The following is a 24,971-nucleotide window of genomic DNA, read 5'->3' on the forward strand; positions in this document are numbered from 1 at the left end:
ATAGACCGATTTTTTACTTGGGTTTCCATACTATGCAACTATTATGACTAACATGACTTATATGTAGGAACCAATGAAACATTGTTATAGCTTGCCATATATTTTTTGATTGCTTATCAACTAAAACGCAATTTGGGAAAAAGGAGAACACTCAGACACAATGTCTTTATCCATGCCAAGGTTCATTCATATGTTGGGAGCAAGAACTGGGCCTACATGGTGGTTGTAATGGCAGTATTTTATCATTGACACTGTTTAGAATTGCCAGGTATAGGATAATTATAAGCATATGCCTTTTAGTCAATGTATTGCTTTAAAATTCTCTACAGACAATACACCCCCTTTCTGCCTTCACCACAGCAGTACCCTCCCCATCACCTTACCTTTGAAACTGAGCTGCCTGAATATGATATGGGAATTTAGGTACAGCTTAATTTCTGACTGATGCAGGAAAAAACAATGAGGAGTTTGTGAGAGCCTAGCTTCCCTGCCATGTAAAAAGCATTTAACTTGTTACTAAGCAATTTAATAGAAGAAAATCTATGTACTGGCATACCCTCCTCCTCCCTCACTTTCCTTAATTCTGAAAATAAAAGTTATGTCCCTACCCAAGAAAATGGCAAATAAAAGACTACAGCTCTCAGCAAAACTTATGGAATTGTTACATAGTAGTATGTTGCTTTAGTAAAATAGAATAGGAATTGTTATTTCAAGGTAGTTAATAATCATTACGTAAACATATAATGGCTAAGGCTCCAGAAGCACACTTAAATTCAAAACACAACTGTAATTAAAAACAAACCAAAAAACCCAGCTCTAACATTAACAGTACTGTGATACTTAACCAACATTTTCAGTTGTTTTCCAGAATATCCAATTCATAATAATTCTTTAAAAAGTACCAATATTACCTTAATAAAGCTAGATTGAAGTATAATTCCATTAACTGAGAAACAACTATGGCATAACAGAAAAAAGTTAACTTTGTTTTGCCACCCAGGAATTATGAAATTATTGGCCTCAGTTTCCTCATTTTAAAAAACATAATCTCTAGTCTACCAAAACTTCTTACTAGTATAGTCCCTACACATCTTGGAGACTTAACTTCATTTGTTTTGCTCACTACTTCCTCTTTTCCTCTTGTTATTTGTATATAACCTCTATTTTGTTATCAGTATAATAGTTTATTTAAACAGGTGTTCTCTGCAACCAGGCAGTGGGCTCAAGGAAGACAGAAACTAGGTCTTCCTTTTCTATTTTAGCTGTTAACACAAACCAAGTGAGAGTAGACCCCCAGCTGTCTATTGAATAAAATAAGAGGCATGTGTGCAATAAAGGAATGTTAAGCATCTATAATTACCTTCCCAACATGCTAGACCAGAGTTGACAACACTCTTTCTTTCTTTCTTTTTTTTTTTTTTTTCAATGTGGCCTGAGTTTAAAATGGAAATCTTATGTCAAAATGGTTTATGGCTTTTTGGTTTCAGGGCTGCTAAAAGCTTTTACAATAACATCAAAATCAATAATAAAGTGTCAAACCTTGCAGGGGAGGAAAAGCATTTTTGAAGAAGCACCATTTGAATAATCATAGCAAAATCTTAGCTTAGAGAGGTTAATTCACAATTACCTCATATAATAATTAGCTCAGGAAGGAAACCAACTAGTTTTCTTATTACAACCAGGGAGCCCTGCCAGGACAGGTACCAGGTATTTAAAAATCTCTATGGCATAATTTTAGAGGCAAGTTAGCTTTATATTTATCACTATATAGACATGCAAACAATGTGCACAGTACCAAAAGTATCTTATCAAGGATTTTTTTGTTTCTTTTGTTAATCCTCACCTGAGGATATTTTTCCCTTTGATTTTTTAGAGGGAATGGAAGGGAGGGGGGGAGACAGAGAAAGAAACATTGATGTGAGAGAGACACATCCACTGGTTGCCTCCCATACACGACCCAACGGGGGCTGGGGATCAAGCCTGGAACCAAGGGTACCAGATCTGTGCCCTTGACAAGAATTGAACCTAGTGTCGGCCTGCAGACTGAAAGGTCCCGGGTTCGATTCTGGTCGGGGGCATGTACCTTGGTTGCAGGCATATCCCTAGTAGGGGGTGTGCAGGAGGCAGCTGATCGATGTTTCTCTCTCATCGATGTTTCTAACTCTCTATCCCTCTCGCTTCCTCTCTGTAAAAAAATCAATAAAATATATTTAAAGAAAAAACAAAAGAATTTAACCCTCGACCCTTCAGTCTGCAGGCCAACGCTCTAAGCACTGAGCAAACCGGCTAGGGCTTATGAAGGATTTTTAGTTGTCACTGTGCAGAACACACTGTGGCTAAATTAAAGAGAAAGGTAATTTATTAAATGGTAGTGTCACTATCGCTGTCACTAGAAGGGCTGAAAAACGCAGATGCAAAGATAACATCACCCAAAATAATCTTGCAGAAGTGGCTTGAAGAGGAAATCACTATCCCTGCCACTACCAAGCACTAAATGCAAAATCAAAATCCATTATGAACAATCTTTACTATAGTTAGCACCAACTTAACCTTGAAACTATTAACTACATTTCAAGCTGACTAGCTCTAATCCATTCCTGACTGCAAAATGAAAGTTGTGAATAGAACCTCCATTTCCTTATATTGTGTATTTTCAAATACAAGGCATCTGTGGGTGCGTCTGACCAGTGGCTCTGAGGTAACATGCTTGCATCCACTTAGACACATGAGAATCTGAGAATTTTTGAGTTTTGAAAAGTATGTACATAATATGGGTATTTCTGCAAATTTAGAAAGCTTCTCAAAAATTGGGAGGCTGCAAATATGACAAATGTACACTATAATAGATTAAGACTAACATTTAACATAAAAATATACACTTAATTCATAAATATCCAAATACTGGGGGATTATGACCAAAAACTTAGCTTTTATTGATGAGATTATTTTATTAAGCATTTAATAATCAAAATAATTAACTAGATGATTTTCAGCAGCATACTATCTACAAATCTGATGTGAACCTTGATACTGGTGCCAAGAATAAAGTGTGTAGTGTATGGCACATAAACAAGCAGTACTCCTGGGCATATTTATATTTTCACCAGCCTAGTTAGCAGTATACACTTTAAAAGCCAATGTACACAAGAAAACATATACAAGGATGTGTTATTGCAGCACTGACCCCATAAGTAAAAGACTGAAAACAACCCAAAGTCCATCTATAGGCAAACAGTTCAATAAAATTTTGTATATTTTGTAACATATAAAAATTAAAGAAAAAAGAGGCCTATATACTAGTACACTAATATGAAAAGTGCTCAAATATATGCTGTTCAGTAAAGAAAATCAAGTTGCAAAATATAAGTACTTTATTTTATCATTTATGTTAACAAACATAAAATCATTACATGCCCTAACTGGTTTGGCTCAGTGGATAGAGCATCGGCCTGCGGACTGAAGGGTCGCAGGTTCGATTCTGGTCAAGGGCATGTACCTTGGTTGCAGGCACATCCCCAGTAGGAGGTGTGCAGGAGGCAGTTGATCAATGTTTCTCTCTCATCGATGTTTCTAACTCTCTATCCCTCTCCCTTCCTCTCTGTAAAAAAGTCAATATATTTTTAAAAATCATTATACAGATAAATTTATAGGTATGTAAAAACAGAAAATGTCTAGAAAGTTACCCCAACCTGTTAACAATAGAAACTAAGATAATTTGCCAAACAGGGAAAATGTATAAAAAGACAAGAAGGGATGGTTAATTACAATGTATCATTTTTACCATTAAACTACTTTATGTCATTTTGACCAAAAAATGCTGTAATCCACATAACTTTTCTAAAAGCTGGCAATGTTTATCAAAAGCCTTAAAAATAGCCCTGGCTGGTGTGACTCAGTTGGTTGGGCGTTGTCCCATGCACTAAAATGTTGCTGGTTCAAATCCCTGGATTCCTGGGACACAGGCCCGGTTGCAGGCTCTATTGCCAGTGAGGGTTGTGTAGGAGGAATGCGATTGATGTTCCACTCCCACACGGATGCCATAGAGACTATAAAAAAATCAATAAAAGTATGGGGGGGGGAATGCCTTAAAAATATACATTTTTGATCTAGAAATTCTACTCAGAAGAGATGTGCAAAAGCATGTACAAGAATGTCCACATTAATTTTATAATACTGAAAAATTAGAAACATCCAACTGCTATCATCTGAATGTTTGCATACCCGCCCCCATTCATGTTAAAATCCTAATGCCCAATGTGATGGTATCGAGACATGGGGCCTTTGGGAGGTGCTCTTCTAAAAGAAACCCACGGGGCGCCCTGGCCCTTTCACCAGGTGAGGACACAGAGAAAGGCACTCACCAGCTATGAACCAGAAAGCCCTCACCAAACACCAAATCTGCTGGCACTATGATCCTGGACTTCCCTGAAACAAATTTCCTTTGTTTATAAACTACCTAGAGTGTGATTCTATTACAGTCTAAATTGACTTAAGATACCAACTACAGAGGATTTGTTCAATAACTATAGCACAGCCTTTTACAGAATACTCCAAAGCCTTAAAACCAGACTGTATATAAAACTGGTTAAACTAAGTTCTGTGGACTGCACCAATGTCAATTTGCCAGTTTTTACATCATATTATAGTTATGCAAGGTGTTATTACTGGGAGAAAGCAGGCAAAATGAGCATAGGACACCTGTACATTTTTGGGGCAACTTCTTAAGAATTTATAGTTATTTCAAAATAGTTTTTTAATATTGTAAAGACATTGAAATGTTCACAGAAACTTGGGGGGGGGGGAGGTAAGGCAAATTGCTATTTTATAAAAATGATTTAATTTTGTGAAATAATGCACAAGCATAGAAAAGATTGAGAGTGACTAAAAATTAGGGTTTTCAATAGTTACCTCTAAGCGGCAGTGTTTTTATTTTCATTTTTGTGCTTTTCTGTATTTTCCTAAAATTAGCATCTATTACTTTTACAATCAGAAAATATATAATGAAACATTTAAGATACAAATAAAAAGACACATCAACAGAATATCCCAGAGCCTTAAAACCAGATTGCATATCCCAGAGCCTTAAAACCAGAATGATATAAAATCGTTCCTGGCAAGTGACATAAAAAACTACTGTCTTCAAAAAAGCTTAAAGAACTTACCAATTGCTAAGAAAAGCACAAACAAGCAAAATGACAATTCACAGAAAAAAAGTACCCAAAAAACTAACACACACAGAAAAATGTTCAATTGCACTGGTCGATGAAGAAACACAAAATGCCCTAGCTGGTTTGGCTCAGTGGATAGCGTCGGCCTGCAGACTGAAGGGTCCCAGGTTCAATTCCAGCAAAGGGCACATGGCAGGGTTGCTGGATCCCCAGTAGGGGGCATGCAAGAGGCAACCGGTCAATGATTCCCTCTCATCATTGATTTTCTATCTCTCTCCCATCCTCTCTGAAATCAGTAAAAAAAAATAATTTTAAAAAGCAAGTATTAAAAAAAAAGTAAATAAATTATTTCATTTTAACCTATACAGTGATTTTTTAAATATAAGAATGCCTGGTGTGGCCGAAACCGGTTTGGCTCAGTGGATAGAGAGTCGGCCTGCGGACTGAAGGGTCCCAGGTTCGATTCCGGTCAAGGGCATGTACCTTGGTTGCGGGCACATCCCCAGTGGGAGGTGTGCAGGAGGCAACTGATCAATGTTTCTCTCTCATCGATGTTTCTAGCTCTCTATCCCTCTCCCTTCCTCTCTGTAAGATATCAATAAAATATATTTTTTAAAAAAAAGAATGCCTGGTGTGGACAAAGATACAATAAATTGGGCAACACTAAAAACAGTCACACCACTTTTGGAAAGCAATTTGCCAATACTGATATAAAAAAACTTTAAAAATGTTCACTCTTTGATCTAATGCAGTGAATTTTAGCCTAAGGGCTTTATACACAAGAGTGTTCTTTATAGAATTACTCAACATAAGGAAAAACTGAAAACTAAAAATGTCCAACAAAAAAAGTTGGTATTTTTCTGCCCAGCCAGCATGGCTCAGTGGTTCAGCACTGACCTATGAACCAGGGGGTGACGCATGGTTAGATTCCCCTTCAGGGCACATGCCCAGGTTGCGGGCTCGATCCCCAGTGTGGGATGTGCAGAAGGCAGCCAATCAATGATTCTCTCTCATCACTGTTGTTTCTACTTCTCTCTCTCTCCCTTCCTCTCTGAAATAAAAAATATATTTTTTAAAAAAGTTGGTGTTTTTCTATAACCAAGTCTTTATTGTTTGTTTGTTTGTTTTTTAAATATTTTATTGATTTTTTACAGAGAGGAAGGAAGAGTGATAGATAGTCAGAAACATCGATGAGAGAGAAACATCGATCAGCTGCCTCTTGCACACCTCCTACTGGGGATGTGCCCGCAACCAAGTTACATGCCCTTGACCGGAATCGAACCTGGGACCTTTCAGTCCGCAGGCTGACGCTCTTCCACTGAGCCAAACCGGTTTTGGCTATAACCAAGTCTTTAAAATGACATAATGAATCTGACAAGTCAGTTTAACTGGAAGGCTTATTTTCTTTTAAACTCTAGATAACTATGTTTGATTCATCTTTTGACTAAAGTTCAATAAAAAACCACATCAAAATCCTTCTCTTCTACAGAACTAGAAGTAAAGTCCTCGAGGCTACAGTTATATAAAAAAAAAATCTAATGAAGGATGTAAATTGTCCAAGTGCCTGTTGAAACTACCTGCCAACATACACATAGTATGTAAGCACACAGATACTCTCAAATTACCACAAAAAAATTCAAATTGTCAGTCCTTAAAATTAACAGATTCATTACCACCTCTATTTCTAAGCAATATATGTCATCACCAACTAACCAACAGAAGCGCTCAATATTGAACCATTTTATGCCATTTCCAAGCTGGGGAAGAGATATAAAGAAAGGAAAAAAGGGAAACATCAAATTCTTGGCAAAATAATACCTTTAGCACTTAAGTAATGTAAACAGTCCTCAAAGAACTGAGCCATTTACTTCAAATTGTTATCTGATAAAGCCAATGGCTAACTATACAAATGAACTTAAAAAAAAAAAACAACTCAAATATCAGTATTAAATATCAAAATAATCCTTTTCAGAAAAGGGTGCCTTTTAACTCCCAGTGTTCATAGTCAAGTCAACAAAACATGTTACGGTACTTTCAAATGAAAATGACCACAAAACTGAGATGAGACTTATCTTTCATAAATATATATGAAAGCAGCAGCTCACATATGGATTTTATGTACCAGATTCTATTCTAAGAGCTTTATATTAACTGTCAATCCTCTTAACAACTCTATAAGATGGATTTTTAATATTATCCTCATATATTAGTATTATTCTCAACTTACAGATAAGAAAACTGAAAAACAGAAGTTAAAAAAAAATTTGCTCAAGGTCATACAATTAGAAAGTGGCTCTGCCTGAGCAGGCAGCCTGGCCCCAGAGTCCACGTTCTTAACCACTCTTTTACGCAACTCTGTATATAAATGTATCTTATCATTATTACTCAACCATTGCTCTCCTATTTTTTTCCTTCCCCCAACTCAAAAGACTAGTATAATCCTATTTCTCTTACCTTGCTCAACTGCAAATTTTGTAAATTCTATAAATTTACATTCTCACAGCCAGTTCAACAACAAATACTTTAGTACCAACTATGTTGCTCCGTTGATAAGGAGAAAAGTGCCAATAACCACACATTCAGTGAATCTTTGATTTCCTCTGAAAAAATTATCATAAAAGCTAGGATATTTTTTAGCCCTAGCCGGTTTGCCTCAGTAGATAGAGCATCGGCCTGTGGACCAAAGGATCATGGGTTGGATTCTGGTCAAGGGCCCTGGTCTGGGACACGTGCAGGAGGCAACCAATCGATGTGTTTCTCTCACATCGATGTTTGTCTTTCCCTCTCTCTTAAAAAAAACACCACAAACTAGGATATTTTTTAGAATGAAACGGGATGAGACATCTGTTCCAGAACAGAGGTGTACTATTGACTGTCCAGGATGAAACGGGAAGTATGGTCTCCTCTACCTATTTTGCAGTTTGTGGTATCTAACGGTATGGAATGCGAGCACACAGCATGCTATACAAATCCTGATTACTCGACTTTTCTGTCCTGACACAGAAAATGCTTTTCTCATTAACATATAAACCAAACCAAATTTAACTCATCTCTGGAATTTGGCTTCATGCCTACAGTTCATACCCTACCCTTAGTAATATTCATCTAAAGTACTCTTCTTGTCTTTGGTTTAGAGCCAGTAATTTATAAATACAGAGATAATTTTTGAAGCAAAGATATGTTCAAATGGTCTGACAAAGCAACAGACAAGAGAGGAAACATGAGTATGTGATACTCAAGTTACTTCTTCTTGCATTTACTTAATGCTTATACATTAGAAAAAGTATTTTTTTCCAATAGAGCAAATATGAAATGGCTATTTGCATTTTATCATTTGTATCCCTTTAAGTCTTGCATGTAAATGAATCTGTATTTTTAACATACTAAAATCTTCATTGTTTTATTTTTTTTAATTGATTTCAGAGAGAGAGAGAGAGGGAGAGAAAAAGAAACACTGAGTTGTTGTTCCACTTGTTTATGCATTCATTGATTGCTTCTTGTATGTGCCCTGACTCGGGATCAAACCTGCAACTTTGTTATCAGGACAACACTCTAACCAACTGAGTTACTACATGGCCAGAGCTTCATTCTTATTTTTAAAGTTTTATTTGTCCAATTAAAACTATACTCAAACTATTAAAAAAAATTAATAAGGTAATTACCCTGTTTGGTTTACCCAAATCAGAGCAAATTAGTAACAAGGCTGAAATTAGAACTCAAAAAGTTACATATCTCTTAAATCAGTGCTATCTCACAGTAATTATTGTAATTATCAAAGCTGCTATCAAGTAGTTTTGACAAATTTACCAGAAATATTTAAAGAACAAATTTCAGTGGTTTTGAAAGGCAATTACTAACATACTGGACAATTTACATCACAATAGTTACTGTAATGGTTAAACACTATTGTCTGTCAAGCATTACCTAGTAATACCGTATTACAAGGCTTACGTAATATATAAACACCACAGACACCGGAAATACAAACTAACTCTGCCAGAAGAAATCATTTATCTCAAATTATAAGTAGGAACTTGAGGCTCAAAAGTCCTCACTTGCCTCAGGTCATACAAGGATTCTAAAACCCTTACAGAAAATCACAATGCAGTAATACAAAAGTTTACAATGTTTTCTGAAGACCGAAAACCTCCCTCAAAAATTAAACTTTAAACAAAACAAAACTTAAGCAAAACACAGGATATAGGAACGATAAATTAAAATGCTATCAACAGTTTTCATTTAAGGATATTTAAGGATATTCAAGGAGGTTAGAATCTTTTTTATGACTTCAAATTGACAGCTGGATTCATTTCTCAACTTCCTCTACTTTCCATTCCTCAGCAATAAAGATTCAGATGCCATTTCTATGGAATCAAAAACTTTTTTTTTAATATATTTTTATTGATTTGAGAGAGGAAGGTAGAGGGAAAGATAGAAACATCAGTGATGAGAATCATGGATGGGGCTGCCTCCTGCACACTCCCTAGTGGGTAACATAGCCCTCAACACAGGCATGTGTCCTGACCAGGAATCTAACGGTGACCTCCTAGTTCATGCTCAACCACTGATCCACACCGTCCAGGCTCAAAATCTTTTTTTTTAAAGTCAACTGTTTTATTTTTATTTAATTTTGTTTATTATTTTTTTGTTAATCCTCACCCAGAGGATATTTTTCCACTGATTTTTAGAGAGAGTGGAAGGGGGAGGGAGAGACAGAGAGAAACATCGATGTGAGAAAGACACATCTGATTGGCTGCCTCCTGCACACACCCCAACCAGGGCCAGGGAACCTGTAACCAAGGTAGGCGCCCTCGACTGAAATAGAACCCAGGACCCTTCAATCCGTGGGGATACGCTCTATCCACTGAGCCAAACAAGCCAGGGCTCAAAATCTTTTTTTAAGCTCCTAGGTAGAAGACCAAAATCACAGATTTGAAATGTACATGTCTAGTATTAAGGATCACTTCCATTAACTGGGAATAATATGAAGCTGGCATGCAGTCTGAATGAAAATTGATACGCAATAGTTGAACACCAATATTTCTACTTTTTCACATACTGTATACTTTGAAGCACCATGAGATACTTTTACATCTTTATATTCACCTGAACCTTTTATTCCACTTTTCACACTTCAAAAATAATTTTTACTTTATTTTCAGTCCATTATATGTAAAAATATTTTTATTTGAAAATATTTTTATTCATTTTTAAATTCTGAATCAAGTTGCAATAAATATTCCAAAATCAATCTGTTCAAAAAATCACTCAGCTATTCACTTACTTGTAATTCTTCTTGGCAATCACTTCACAATTCATATAGTTATTTTCTTCTTTTCTAAATCACTTTTTAAAAAAACGATTTCTGGCCCTGGCTGGTAGCTCCGTTAGAGCACTGTCCTGATATACCCAAGTTTTGGGGTTCCATCCCCAGTCTGGGGACATACAAGAATCAACCAATGAGATAGAGTGTTGGCCTGCGGACTAAAGGGTCCCAGGTTGGATTCTGGTCAAGGGCACGTACCTTGGTTGCGGGCACATCCCCAGTGGGAGGTGTGCAGGAGGCAGCTGATCGATGTTTCTCTCTCATCGATGTTTCTAACTCTCTATCCCTCTCCCTTCCTCTCTGTAAAAAAATCAATAAAATATATTTTTTTAAAAAGAATCAACCAATGAATACATAATAAGTAGAACAACAAATCGCTGTTTCTCTCAAATAATTAAAAAATCATTTCTAGCCAGTGGTATCTAATAACTTTCTATAAATAATTATCTAAGCTAATAGAGAAAAACAGAGTACTTTGCATAGGCACACTTACCTATGGATTACTGTAATATAAAATTAATGAAAAATTATTCAGGCAAATATCCCACTATTTTAAGACACTAAGGCTAACCTAAAGTGCAAAATGTTATCACCTAAAAAAGCAGAAAACTTTGGAAGTCAGATAAATTATTTTTAAAATTATGTAAGATCTGGGGGAAGGGGGGAATGGGAGTTGATTAACGTGTACAGAATTTCAGTTTTGCAAGATGAAGAGTCCTGATGGTGACAGTTGCACAACAATGTAAATGTACTTAATACCACTGAACTATACACTAAAATAGTGAAGATGATATATTTTGTTATGTGTATTTTACCATAATTAAAAATAACTTTTTAATATATTTTATTGATTTTTTACAGAGAGGAAGGGAGAGGGATAGAGAGTTAGAAACACTCATCAGCTGCCTCCTGCACACTCCCCAATGGGTATGTGCCCGCAACCAAGGTACATGCCCTTGACAGGAATCGAACCCGGGACCCTTGAGTCTGCAGGCCGACGCTCTATCCCAGGGGTGGGCAAACTTTTTGACTCAAGGGCCACAATGGGTTCTTAAACTGGACCAGAGGGCCGGGACAAAAGCATGGATGGAGTGTTTGTGTGAACTAATATAAATTCAAAGTAAACATCATTACATAAAAGGGTACGGTCTTTTTTTTATTATTATTTCAATAGTTTTATTCATTTCAAACATTTTAACAAGAAGAATGTAAACACTAATTATTATAATTTGAAACTTCAAAAAATGGAGGAATCATAGCACAATAACATACCTTATATTGAAGATGGCAAAAGCAAAATAAAATTGCCTAACAAAGGAAAGGTACAAAAGCCTTTCAAATTAAACTTGAATATAATAAAATAATTTAAAACTAAAACAAATAGAAAGAACAAAATGTGTAAACAGTCAATTAAACATTTTCTTTAGTTCAACTTCCAAATTATGCCCGGGACGTAGATGTAGATGGCAATGTAGACTGGGTTGAAAGGTTTTTGGTCTTTAAAACATCAACTTCAGTGGGAACAGTGTTGTTGGTCTCCTTTTTAGCTAATGCTCTGATACTGTGCTCTCCAGGGGCGTGTCTCCCTACATCACCACGATAACGTGTCTACGCATTCCCAGGGTGATGTCGGGGACGCCTCCGTGGGCATTCCAAGGAGCCTCTGGAAGATTGAGAGGTTGTTCCTTCTACTGAATGGGTGGATATAAATCCGCCCACTCAGAAGAAGGAGCTGCGGCCGTGTTTCCCCACGTTGCCATGTTAACACTGCTGCTGGTGAAGGAGCAGAGGGGAGAGCAAGAGAACCCTCCGCTCTTTCAGCTCTGCGGGCCAGATAGAACAGCCGAACGGGCCAGATCCGGCCCACGGGCCGTAGTTTGCCCACGGCTGCTCTATCCACTGAGCTAAACTGGTCAGGGCTAAAAATAATTTTTAAAAGTTATGTGAGAGTGATTAGAGCATCTTAGGGTACATAAAATTCATTGCTATCTAAAGTGGTTCTAAGTATTCATTTTCAGAGAAAACCTCAAATAAAGACAGAAATCCTATTAAAAAAAAACAAAACAAAACACTGCCAAACAATTAGAGCAGACTTAACTAGCTGAAAATATTAGCTGGAGGGGGAGTTAGGGGGGAGGAATGATGTGAAAAAGGAATAAAATGTTAGCAAGCATAAAAAACATGAAAAATTTGCAAACTGCCTCCTTGGTGCTCAAAACTTTAAATAACACTCTAGTAGCCAGAAGAAGGGAGCTGTTTCAAACTTACAGAATTTGTTTAACAATTTATGTTGGGACATGTTTGACAATTTTGTGAATTATCCAGATATTTTTACCTCTTTCCAGAGAGCCACTGTGTGTCTCCTTCAAAACAGAGGTGAGAAAAAAATAAACTACTAAGGTCTATATAGCCATTTGCCTGTAAGACCAAGTTTAAAAAAAAAAAGTGACATCTAAGTATTATTTAAAATAAGACTCTTTGCCTACTGAAGCATAAAAATCTTTTAAGTAATTTAGAATCCTAATTGCAGCTTAAACATTCACTGGCTTGGCAATCTTGGGCAAGTTTCTTAAATTCTCTGTGCCTTAGTTTATCTCTAAAATGGAGGTAACAGCACTTCGTCAAAAGTAGGCTTGAATATATATATATATATTTGCATATGCATGCAAAAACACTTAACAGGCCTGACACATAGTAATTACAATACACTATTATTATACTATTATCATTACTTTTTATATATCCCACTGATTCCAGTTATAAATTAGTGAACTGGAGTCTCTCCAGAAAAATGCACTCAGTAAGAGATTTTGAACACAACTGCAGAGGACTCATAGATCCCAGATTGGAGAAGTCTAAAGATGATCCACATGCAACTTAGTTTTATAGTAAAGTGGTTCTTAAACTCTCCTGTGCCATGGACCTCTTCTCAGAATAACGTTTTTAAGTATATAAAATACTAAGGATCACAAAATAAACCAATTATATTTATCAAAGTATTTTTAAATTTCAAATTTAGCAATAAATGTACTTTACTGATACATTAAATAACAAGATTCTTTATACATAATAAAGAGTAATGAACATAAAGATTATCTGTTAAAACTGTAATAGGATATGAAAATATTTCTCTTGTTGCATCCATTAAAATTTCAATAATTTTCACTTCTAGATTTCAATTAGAAGCTAGTGAAAATAAGCATTTTTTTTTCCCTTAACCAAGTTCATGGACTTCCTCAATTCTATCTAGGGACCCAGATTAAGAACTCTTGGCTTAGGGGAAAGTGCAAAAATAAGTTCTGAAGCCAGAGCTTTATGTTCTAGAAGTCAGACTTCAGACTTTAGTCCCCACATTATTCACACCTGAATGACCTTAGACATCAAACTTCTGAGCTTGGGTTCACTTATTTAGAATAATTCCTATATCATTAAGTTACAAGGATCAAATATTAGTTAACAAAATGCTAAATGACCAGTGTTGTTTTTTAGTTTTTTTACTGATTTTAACATCATATATTCAGCCCCAAATATGTAGTGACATATTAATTTTCAATAAAACTCATTAGGAGAGAAATTTTAAATCACATACCGATTCACAAAGAAAATGATTAATGGAAACAATTGTATGTAAACAGTTTAGCGAGAGCCGTGATTTGTCATTAGAATGACTTGTATCTAAATCTCAATCCCGCTACTTTACCTTTACTAAATTACTTAACCTCTCCACCTCTCATCTGTAAAACACTGCTTTGTTGTTTTAAAAACAAGAGAGGATCAAATGGAGCTATTATTATAGTTCACATTTTAACAAAGCCAAAGAAATCAATTTGGAACTGAAAAGTTTATTTTGGAATTATGTTGATATAAATAAAACTTCACAGTCCTTCTTTTGCCTGGCAAAACATATACACACTGAAATCTGCACCATTTAGACGGCATAACATTCCTAACACAAACTGGCATTGTTTAAAATCATAATCTGATTTCTTTTTCTGCCCAAAGAAAAACAAGTATAAAAATCAGTCAACAGAATGGCTTCAATTAATTTTAAAACTTTTCATGATTCACCTGGGATATTCTAATGAATGTTTATTATCAATGTTGGACATTCTGTAAAGTAACTGTGTCAATTTAAAACCCAATTTAAAGCTCTCACATTTATCAGATACACTGAGTAGATTAAAAAGTGAGAGCATGTCATTTTCTTTACACGGAATTATTACAGAGTAAGATCCCTCCCTTCCCCCGAAAAGACTGGCCGATCAATTATACAACCTGTAAATTCCTTCCCTCATTGAAAAGATTCTTTTATGGGCATAGTTAACAAGTGCCAAGTTGCGAAGTTGCAGCTTTGCTGGTTTGACGTTTTCACAATGCAAGAACAGTATGATCTGGAATCTACTCAAAGCTTTAGCCAGGCAGTCAGCTGATGCTCACTGCACACAAGAGAAAGACAGAAATAAGAGAAATTAAACCTCGTATATTTGTGTAAGGCAGGTACCTATTACCTAAAATTAAAATAGGCCAACAGCTGACGTTCCAATTACAAGTTTAAAAAGTGTTTATATTGTTAAGTAACAATACAAAAATTGGCTTTCCCTGGACTTAGGTTTCTCTCATTCTTGGAATTTTCCTTGCAAAGGGCTTTTATCCGTTAGAAAAAACAACAACAAACAAACAAAAAACACACAAAAAAAACAACCAAGTCCTCATCCCGGAGTCGCTGCTAGAGTAACTTTTACAAAAGGTCAAAGCGGTGCCTTTCAAGCCTTCCAAACCCTATTGGCTTCTCCTGGGTTCACAGCAACTCACTTTACAACCACAGAACGTTCCAGACACCAAGAGTCGGGGACCGAACAAAATTGGGTGGGGGATGCTAAAAAGAAGCTTGCAACTTTCTTTTCCAACACACATACCGAATTTCACCTTCTTCGCTCCGCGGCCCCACATGTTGCTCGCCTCTCTCCCAGCGGGCCCCGCGAACCCTCGCTCCCACCCCCGGAACGCGCCCACCTGATCACCCTTCCCCGCAGGCTCCGCCCCCCGCGCCTGTTTGCCTCCTCCAGGAGATCCATATGGGACACTTTCCCCTTCCTCCGAACCTCACGCCACACCAGACAAGGCTCGATTCTCCACCTTCAATGTTCCCCCACGCCGGCCCTCCCCGCGCATAGCGTCCTAAAGTGTGAGCGCGCTGAAGTGGGGCCGCAGGCCTGCGCTGCCCAGGTGCTGTGTCAGCCTATCTGCCGGTTCCGCGGCGTGCACGGCCTGGAAAGTCACATGGCGGTGGGACCGGCCGGCGCCGCCACACTCCTGCTCCCTTTGGGGCAGGACAAGATAACCCAGTCCACTCACCTCCACGAAGAGCAACATGCCTTCCCCGTTTGACCCAATCGTTCTCGCCGCTGCTACTCCAAATGGCTTACAGGCCCGAGCCCCAAACGCTAGGATAAGGACACTCGCCCGGCCCAACCACCCGGCAGCGGACCCGGCTCCTCCCCCGCCGTCAGTCGCTGAATTCTGACCCGCCCAGTCCCACCTCCCTTGAAACATCAACTGTTTCCTGTTTTAAAGAACAATTGCTTCCGGGAGAAAAGAAAATCCTCGGCGCACTCAACTTTTGCACCACCTTTTCCTTTCCAGCGGCATACGGAATGTACTATCATCTGTCCTAGGGGAAGGAGGGAAGCGGTCGAAGAAGGCACCATTCTGTGCTACGGGGGTGTATAAAGATCTTACTGCATTTCAACCATTGCAAAACGGCCATAATTTCCAGTTTTCATAGCTCAAAATCTAGATCTGATAAAAAGCAGAGCATGTGCGAAATGTTCTGTTTCTTTTTTTCTTTTTTTTTTTTTTTGTGTGTGTGTGCGAAGTGTTCTGAAAGAATGCCCAACCCTGCCGAAAAGGTGGTGGCTCACAGAAAAAAAGTAAGAGGACAAAAAAACACAGTAGTAAATATATTAATAGCAGCAGCTGTATTAAACGCTTACTGTGTGTTTGGCACTATTCTAAGTATTTTACGGTAATCTTAAAACCATTACTTGCAATAAATGCGATTATCCCCATTTTACAGTTACGCCTTCTAGGAGGGCGGGTTTCATTTAGACACACCTTTAAAGAACTTTGCCCTTGTTAGTTTGTTTTGGTTTTTTTTTAAATCAGATACCCACATCTCCGCTTAATATCGAGCTACTTTATAATACTTAATCTGGATAGCTTCTTCTTGATGTTTTGCCATCAATTCAAATGGAATATAAAAAAAATTTTTAGAGTGTAAAGTGAAAGTTTATTAGTGAAGCAGTGAGACAAGGCTACTCCATAGGTAGAGCAGACAAAACAACAAAAATTCCTACTTTTCTGTTAGATGGTCCAAATTCCTTAGTATACCTCCCTCATCAGTCCCACTTCTATATCCTGGTTCAGGCACTCACTTTTGAAGGAATCATGTCTTGATATTTTCCAATGGATTTTTTCCATTCTATTATATAAACTGAAGGTTTCATTTTCACTAAACTGCTGTTACTTGCTTTCAAGACCATTCTGAACCCATGTAATCTCCCTTACTTTACCTCAAATGAATTTCTTTACTTTTTCAATTAGATAGTAAATTAATTCCCACATCAAATTGTTGATATTTGTATCTCATACTCTTCCTAATCTGATCATCAGTAAATGCAACATTACTTCATATCAATTAAACCAATCTCCTCACTTTCCCCCCTGAAATACAAGCTCAGCACTCACCTCCAAAGCCATGGCTCAAAATGTCTTCCCTATCTGGAAAGCCTTCATTTATCAATCAACCTTCTCTCTCCATAAGGTTTTCCCAAAGACTGTACTCCCCACAGATCTCTTCTTCATGTCCCTTGTTAGCACTCGAATATTATATTCTATCTTGTTATTTTCTTTTTTCTGTTTCTTTACAGGTACCCTATTATATTCTTCACAGTCTAGGATAATGGTAGTCACATAGTAGTGTCTCAAAAAATGCTTCTCAAATTGAAAGGGAAGGAGAGAGTTTTAAATTTGCTTTAAAAAATCTTCATTTTTAGTTGCTGATGAATTCCATGCTGCATAAAAAATATGAGAGCACAATAATGCTAAATTAGTTTAGTTGATAAGCACGCTGGCTGCCTTATGAATGCCTATTGGAGTAAGCAATGTAAAAAAATCAAGTGAAAAACAATTTAAGGATCTCACAATGTAATATTTTCAACAAAATACTTAAACAAGTTAATTGATAATGACAAGAAATGCTGGATATTTTCACAAACCTCACATTTATAAAAATAAATAATTTTCTTTAATCGTGGTCCTTTCAGAAAACATCATAAACTTCTTTGAATAAATACACTTAATTGTGATTTACAGAAAAGGAGGGAGTAATAGTAATAGGGGCAGGATGGGCAGTCTAACAATAAAAAAAAGTATTCTGGCCCTAGCCGATTTGGCTCAGTGGATAGAGCATTGGCCTGTGGACTGAAGGGCTCTGGGTTCGATTCCAGTCAAGAGCAAATGCCCAGGTTGTGGGCTCGATCCCCAATAGGGGGCGTGCAGGAGGCAGCCAATCAATGATTCTCTCTCTCATCATTGATATTTCTATCTCTCCTCCCTTCCTCTCTGAAATCAATAAAAAAAATTTTAATTAAACAAAAAGAAAGTATTCTGGGGCTTAGAAAAGTTTCCGTAAGGAGAGAAATCTGAAATTATAATAGATATCCAAATTTAGACAGTATCTGTAGAGAAACTGAGAAAGAATACATCAAGTGTTAGAGAAAGAAAACTAAGTACAGCATCTGGTTTTGAGTTTGCACTAATGGTAGAGACAAATAATAGTTATACTTTAATGAGATAAGTACTATAATAGAAAGTTTACAAAGTGACTTGGGAAAACAGAGGAAGTAACTTAGATAACAGGATCTTAAAGAGAAAGAAAAATATCTAATTTGCTCTCTGTATATTGATATTGTTAAAAGACAACTGCTTTATGATCCTCTGCCTCCTTTTTCTGAAAGCCTGCAACATATCAGTTGTTTGACTTTACAAGTTTACAACAAGGACTCAATGTACGACTAAATTTACAATAAGGTTACAGTAAGGACTCAAGATTGGAAGTTCTTATAGAGAAACTAAGTAATACATCCACAACTTGTATAAAATGTAAAACCTATAAAACGATATTATATAGTTTATTAACATATACACGTGTGGTAAAACTACATAAACATAGATTAGACATAAATATATCAAATTCATGGTAGTCATTGCCTCTAAAAAGGGACAGAGGGGAAGGAAGGAGTCTGGGGAGAACACCAAGAGGACTTCAACTTATATCTAATGCTTTCTTTTAAAAAGATCTGAAGCAACCCTAGCTGGTTTGGCTCAGTGGATAGAGCGTTGGCCTGCGGGCTGCAGGGTCCTAGGTTTGACTGCAGTCAAGGGCACATGCCCGGGTTGTGGGCTCGATCCCCAGGAGGGGCGTGCAGGAGGTAGCCAATTAGTGATTCTCATCATTGATGTTTCTATCTCTCTCACCCTCTCCATTCCTCTCTCAAATCAATAATTAAAAAAAAAAAATCCGAAGCAGATATGACAAAATGTTAATATTTGTTCATTCTAGGTGATAGACACATGATTATAATATTTACTTTCTGTACTTTTTCATATTTTTTGAATTAAAAAGTAAGAAAGCTATACACCCAACAAAACCACTGTCTAATGTCTCCAGCCTCCTACATCCTTTCACATCCACTGCAATCAAAGAAGCTGCCCAAAGTACTCCTCTTTCAGTTAGAAAGTAGCCTCTAGTACCCTTCCATTTCTGGAGCCAAATATGGAACTTCAAAGCCTTCTTCAGTCAGGTTCCTTGGAAAAAACAGGTAACTAGGCAGTGCAGAGTATAGTCATCACTCAAATAATATCTTCTAAGTTACTACATGTCTAGAAAAAATTGAGGGGCAGCTGAGGAAGTTGTAACACAATTACTCCATTACAGGCTTAAATATTCTTAAGCAAAATTTCAAGAAGAGAGAAGAACCAGGAGTTACATTTGATACACTAGATCTTGAATTCTAACACCTAGATTTTAAGCTCATTTAAGCAGGGCTATATTTCTATTTCTTTTATCATTCCTGTTGTCTGTTCTTTCCACCCTCCCCCCTTCACCCTTCTACCATCACAGCATATAGAATGCCTAGTTCTTTGCATATAGTAAGCACTCTTAGAATGTTTGAGTCAATAATAATGTCACAACGGGTCTATTATGACATCACCAGGACCAGAACACCATGGTTAGCAACAAATTAGTGGCGAGGTAAACCACAATGTCTGAGAGCAGGAAAGACTTCTAGCTTCCTCGTGGACACGTTTATTACCATTTGCCTATATTCTGAGGAGGAAATAAAGAAGAAAAAGAAAATCGCTCGACTTTATCAAAATGAAAAATGAGATATACAGTGAATCTGATTCAGAAAATGAAGTTGTGGGTTATACCCTCATACCCAGAGTGGACCTTGAGGTCTCTAGACTTGAGATCCCTGTCTCCGTACAGCAGGTCATATCTAAGATTGAGCAAGCACAGCTCTTTCGAGCCAGAGAGGTAGGTATACCTCATGAGAATTTTATAGGTTGTAACTTATTTTTTCTTTAACTTCCCATGACTAGCTACATTTTTTTAGAACTCATTTTATTTGCATGATATTTGACTGTGTTTAAGGTAATTTTGATTTCAAATGACAATTTCACCTGACTGGATAAACAAGCTCCAATTTCATATTTGTCTCTTTCATTGTCATCTCAGAATTAAGCTTTTTAAGAAATAAATCACATGTGCTATTGAATGATTGAGAATCAAAGAGAAATTAAAATCAAAAGCTAGCTAATTTTGATATCTAATTTTAGTCAATAGTTTTCATTTGTTCCTGACTGACTTATCAAATAGCTTATTAGCAGTGATTCATCCTCATAGATTTTCTTTGTACATTCTTTGGGATTTTCTACATATACTAGAGGCCCAGTGCAAGAAATTCATATACAGGGCGGGGGGGGGGGAGAAACCCTCAGCCCTGCCTGCACCCCCTCCAATCCGGAACCCCCCAGGGGATGTCCAACTGCCTCTCAAAATCCGGGACCACTGGCTCCTAACTGCTCACCTGCCTGCCTGCCTGATTGCCCCTAACCCCTCTGCCTGCCTGCCTGATTGCCCCTAACCACCTCTGCCTGCCTACCTGATCTCCCCTAACTGTTCCCCTATCAGCCTGATTGCCCCTAACTGCTCCCCTGCTGGCCTGACCTCCCCTAACTGCCTCTGCCTCAACCCGCACCCAGGACCCAGGATACCCTCCCTCCAGACTGCCGCAGGCACCCAGGACCCGGGCCGGCTGCAGCTGCAGGGGACCGTGGGAGGGCACCTTCGCCAGGGCTGCAGGTGCTGGTGCCCGGGACTACAGGGCATGCGACTTGTCCCTCTCCCGGGCCACAGCCTGGCTGGTCCCATTCCTCTCTCGAGAGGTCATTTGTGCCTGGCTGGTCCCCATTCCTCTCTCCCCAGTGTGGAGTGTCTGAGCAGTTAGGGCGTGATGGCCTGAGGGTGTGATGACCTGAGGGCATGAGGACCATTTGCATATTAGCTCTATATTATATAGGACTAGAGGCCCAGTGCATGAAATTCGTGCACTGGGAGGGGGGAGGGTGTCCCTCAGCCCAGCCTGCACCCTCTCCAATCTGGGACCACATGAGGAATGTCCGACTGCCCGTTTAGGCCCAATCCTGGTGGGATCGTGCCTAAACGAGCAGTTGGACATCCCTCTCACAATCCAGGACTGCTGGCTCCCAACTGCTCACCTGCCTTCCTTCCTGATTGCCCCTAACCGCTTCTGCCTGCCAGCCTGATCACCCCCTAACCACTCCCCTGCCAGCCTGATTAATGCCTAAGTGCTCCCTGCCAGCCTGCTTGCCCCTAACTGCCCTCCCCTGCAGGCCTGGTCTCCCCCAACTGCCCTCCCCTGCAGGCCTGGGTCCCCCCTAACTGCCCTTCCCTGCAGGCCCAGTCACCCCCAACTTCCCTCCTCGGCCAGCCTGGTCACCCCTAACTGCCCTCCCCTGCAGGCTTGATCGCCCCCAACTGCCCTCCCTTGCAGGCCTGGTCCCTCCCAATTGCCCTACCCTGCTGGCCATCTTGTGGTGGCCATCTTGTGTCCACATGGGGGCAGCCATCTTTGACCACGTGGGGGCAGCCATCTTGTGTGTTGGAGTGATGGTCAATCTGCATATTACTCTTTTATTAGATAGGATAGAGGCCTGGTGCATGGGTGGGGGCCCGGTGCATGGGCTGGTTTGCCCTGAAGGGTGTCCTGGATCAGGATGGGGGTTCCCTTGGGGCATGGGGCAGCCTGGGTGAGGGGCCTGTGGTGGTTTGCAAGCCGGCCACGCCCCCCGGTGACCCAAGCGGAGGCCCTGGTATCTGGGATTTATTTATCTTCTACAATTGAAACTTTGTAGCCTGGAGCAGAGCCAAGCCTTCTGCTCGCTCCGTGGCTGCCGCCATTTCTGTTGGGATTTATGTATCTTCTATAATTAAAACTTTGTAGCCTGGAGTGGGCCGGCCAGGGTGTGCAGAAAGCTTGGCTTCTTCCATCGCCGGGGAAACCCAAGCCTCCCTCCTGCTCTCTCTGTGGCCACAGCCATCTTGTTTGGGTTAATTTGCATACTTGCTCCTGATTGGCTGGTGGGTGTGGCTGGTGGGCGTGGCTTGTGGTGTAGCAGAGTGGTTGTTAATTTGCATATTACTCTTTTATTAGATAGATAATCCTGCATATGCTAATAGAGGCAGCTTTATTTTCTCCTTTAATATCTGTCTGCATTTAAACTTAGTTCTTGGTGTACTAGGTAGGCTAGGACCCCCCGTATAAAGTTGAGTAGAAGTAATGAGGCATTCTTATTTTGTTCTTGATGTTAGGGAAAAGCATTCAGTTTTCCACCATTAAGTATGATAGTAACTATATATATTTTAGAATGCTCTTTATAAAGTTGGGGAAATTTCCTTCTTTTCCTAGTTTACCTAGATTTTTAATCAATAATAGATATTGGGTTTATTTTTTAATTCAATAAGTGTACATATTGTGAAATGACCACATTACATCTAGTTAATACCCATCACCATACATAATTACACGTTTCATTCTTGTAATGAGATCTTTCAATATTTACTCTCTTAGCAACATTCAAAATGCAATACAGTATTATCTATAGTCACCATGTTGTATATCATACCCATGTGACTTATTAATATTAGGTTTTATCAAAAGCTTTTACTGACTTTAGTGGAATAATCACGTTTTTCTCTCTCAAATCTGTTAATATAGTAAATTACATTGATTTATGAATGCTAAACCAACCTTGTATTTTTGGAATAAATGCCATTTATTCATAACTAGAGGCCTAATGCACGAAATTCGTGCAAAGGGCTTGGCCCTTGCAGCCGCGGTGGCTTGCCTCAGACCTTGCAGCCCCAGTTTCGTCCGGAAGGTCATTTAGAAGGATGTCCGGAAGGTCATTCGGCTGTCCAGTCTAATTAACATATTATGCTTTTATTATTATAGATGTAGCATGTTTTCTTATCATCTTGTATTCAGTTTGCTAAAGTTTGTTAATAATTTTTTGTGTCCATGTTTATAAAATACATTAGTCTGTAGTTTTCTTATAATGGCATTGGAGTAATGCTAGCTTTATAGACTCAAGTAGAATATTCTCTACAATTTTCTGTAAGAGTTTGTTGAAGAATTGGCATTTCCTTTTATATGTTTGTAGAAACCACCGATGTTTTGGTGGGGTTGGGAGAAAACCAATGAAACCATCTAGACTTGGGGTTTAACTATGGGAAGGTTTTAAACTACAAATTTAATTTTGAAAAACATCCTAGGGCTACGCATGTTATCTTATTTCTTCTTCAGTAAGCTTTCACAATTTGTATCTTTCAAGGAATTTGTCCATTGCATCTGAGTTTTTGAGTTTATTGGTTTAAAGTTGTTCATGATAATCTACTACTATCCCTTCATTATCTGTAGAACCTTTATAATATCACCTCTCATTTATGATATTAGTAATTTGTCTTTTTCTATCTCTCTCTTTTTATTTCTGGAGAGAATTTTTCAAATTAAATCTTTATTGTTGAAAGTATTACATATGTCCTTCTTTATCCCCCATTGACCCCTTCTAGCCTGCCCCCCACCAACCACCCCAGGCCTTCACTACCCTATTGTCTGTGTCCATGGGGTATGCATATATGCATACAAGTTCTTTGTTTAATCTCTTCCCACCCTCCCCCCCCCCCCTGCTGCCTTCCCTCTGAGATCTCACAGTCTGTTCTATGCTTCTATGTCTCTGGATCTATTTTGTTCATCAGATTCCACATGAGTGGGATGATGTGATACTTGTCTTTCTCTGACTGGCTTATTTTGGCTTAGCACAATACTCTGCAGGTCCCTCCATGCTGTCTCAAAGGGTAAGAGAACCTTTTTTACTGCTGCATAGTGTTCAATGGTGTAAACGTACCACAACTTTTTTTATCTACTCATCTACTGATGGGGCACTTGGACTGTTTCCAGATTTTAGCTATTATAAATTGTGCTGCTATGAACATAGGGGTGCATACATTCTTTCTGATTGGTGTTTCGGGTCTCTTAGGATATATTCCTAGAAGTGAAATTACAGGGTCAAATGGCAGTTCCGTATTTAATTATTTGAGGAAATGCCATACTGTTTTTCATAATGGCTGAAAGTCTGCATTCCCACTAGCAGTGTACTAGGGTTCCCTGTTCTCCACATCCTTGCCAGCACTTGCCATTTGTTGATTTGTTGATGGTAGCCCTTCTGACAGGTGTGAAGTGATACCTCATTGTTATTTTAATTTGCATGTCTCTCATGATCAGTGATTATGAGAATTTTTTTATATGTGTCTTGGCCATCTGTATGTCCACTTTGAAGAAGTGTCTATTTAGGTCCTTTGCCCATTTTTTTTAATTGGATTGTTTGTCTTTCTTTTGTTAAGTTGTATGAGTTCCTTATATACTTAGGATATTAAACCTTTATCAGATGTATCATTGCCAAATATGTTCTCTTTTTATTTTGATGTAGTCCAATTTGTTTATTTTCTTCAATTTGTTTCCTATCTCTCTTTCTCTGCTTGTGTCTAAAGGTTTATTAATTTTTCTCTCTGCTCATTAGTCTATAGCTTTACCAATTTTGTTGATCTCAAAGAATCAACTTTTGATTCTTCTCTAATTGTGTTTCTATTTTTTATGTTACTGATTTCCAAACTGATCTTTTTTATTTCATTTACCCTGTGTACTTTGGGTATAATTAGCTTTTCTTTTTCCAATTTCTTAAGGTAGGAGCTGAACTCATTGATTTAATAAATTTTTTCTTTTGCAGTAAGTGTTTTGTTCCATATATTTTCCCCTCTGAAAATAAAAGTG

At 38.3% G+C, this 24,971-nt stretch overlaps 2 protein-coding genes across 10 annotated transcripts in view; one reads left to right on the forward strand and one right to left on the reverse strand.

Moving 5' to 3' along the window:
• LARP4 (La ribonucleoprotein 4) overlaps positions 1-16,019 on the reverse strand; it is an 84,631-nt gene extending 68,612 nt beyond the window's left edge. For 3 of the 9 annotated variants that reach the window (XM_080659916.1, XM_080659917.1, XM_080659914.1), the window contains exon 1: positions 15,850-16,019. In XM_080659916.1, coding sequence (XP_080516042.1) covers positions 15,850-15,867 — 18 coding nt within the window. In that variant the 5' untranslated portion in view covers positions 15,868-16,019. Of the gene's footprint in view, positions 1-14,769; positions 14,931-15,410; positions 15,483-15,849 lie in introns of those variants that run through there. The other 6 variants (XM_080659921.1, XM_080659918.1, XM_080659919.1 and 3 more) reach the window with 5 other exon arrangements.
• A 3,914-nt stretch (positions 16,020-19,933) lies between these two features.
• Positions 19,934-24,971, forward strand: part of FAM186A (family with sequence similarity 186 member A) — a gene marked incomplete at both ends in the record, with an annotated part of 109,322 nt that continues 104,284 nt past the window's right edge. Inside the window, one exon of the mRNA XM_080660224.1 lies at positions 19,934-20,095. Within this exon, the coding sequence (XP_080516350.1) occupies positions 19,934-20,095 (162 nt within the window). The remainder of the gene's footprint in view (positions 20,096-24,971) is intronic.

Source organism: Plecotus auritus, assembly GCF_963455305.1.
Source record: "Plecotus auritus genome assembly, chromosome: 3".
NCBI classification, from domain to species: domain Eukaryota; kingdom Metazoa; phylum Chordata; class Mammalia; order Chiroptera; family Vespertilionidae; genus Plecotus; species Plecotus auritus.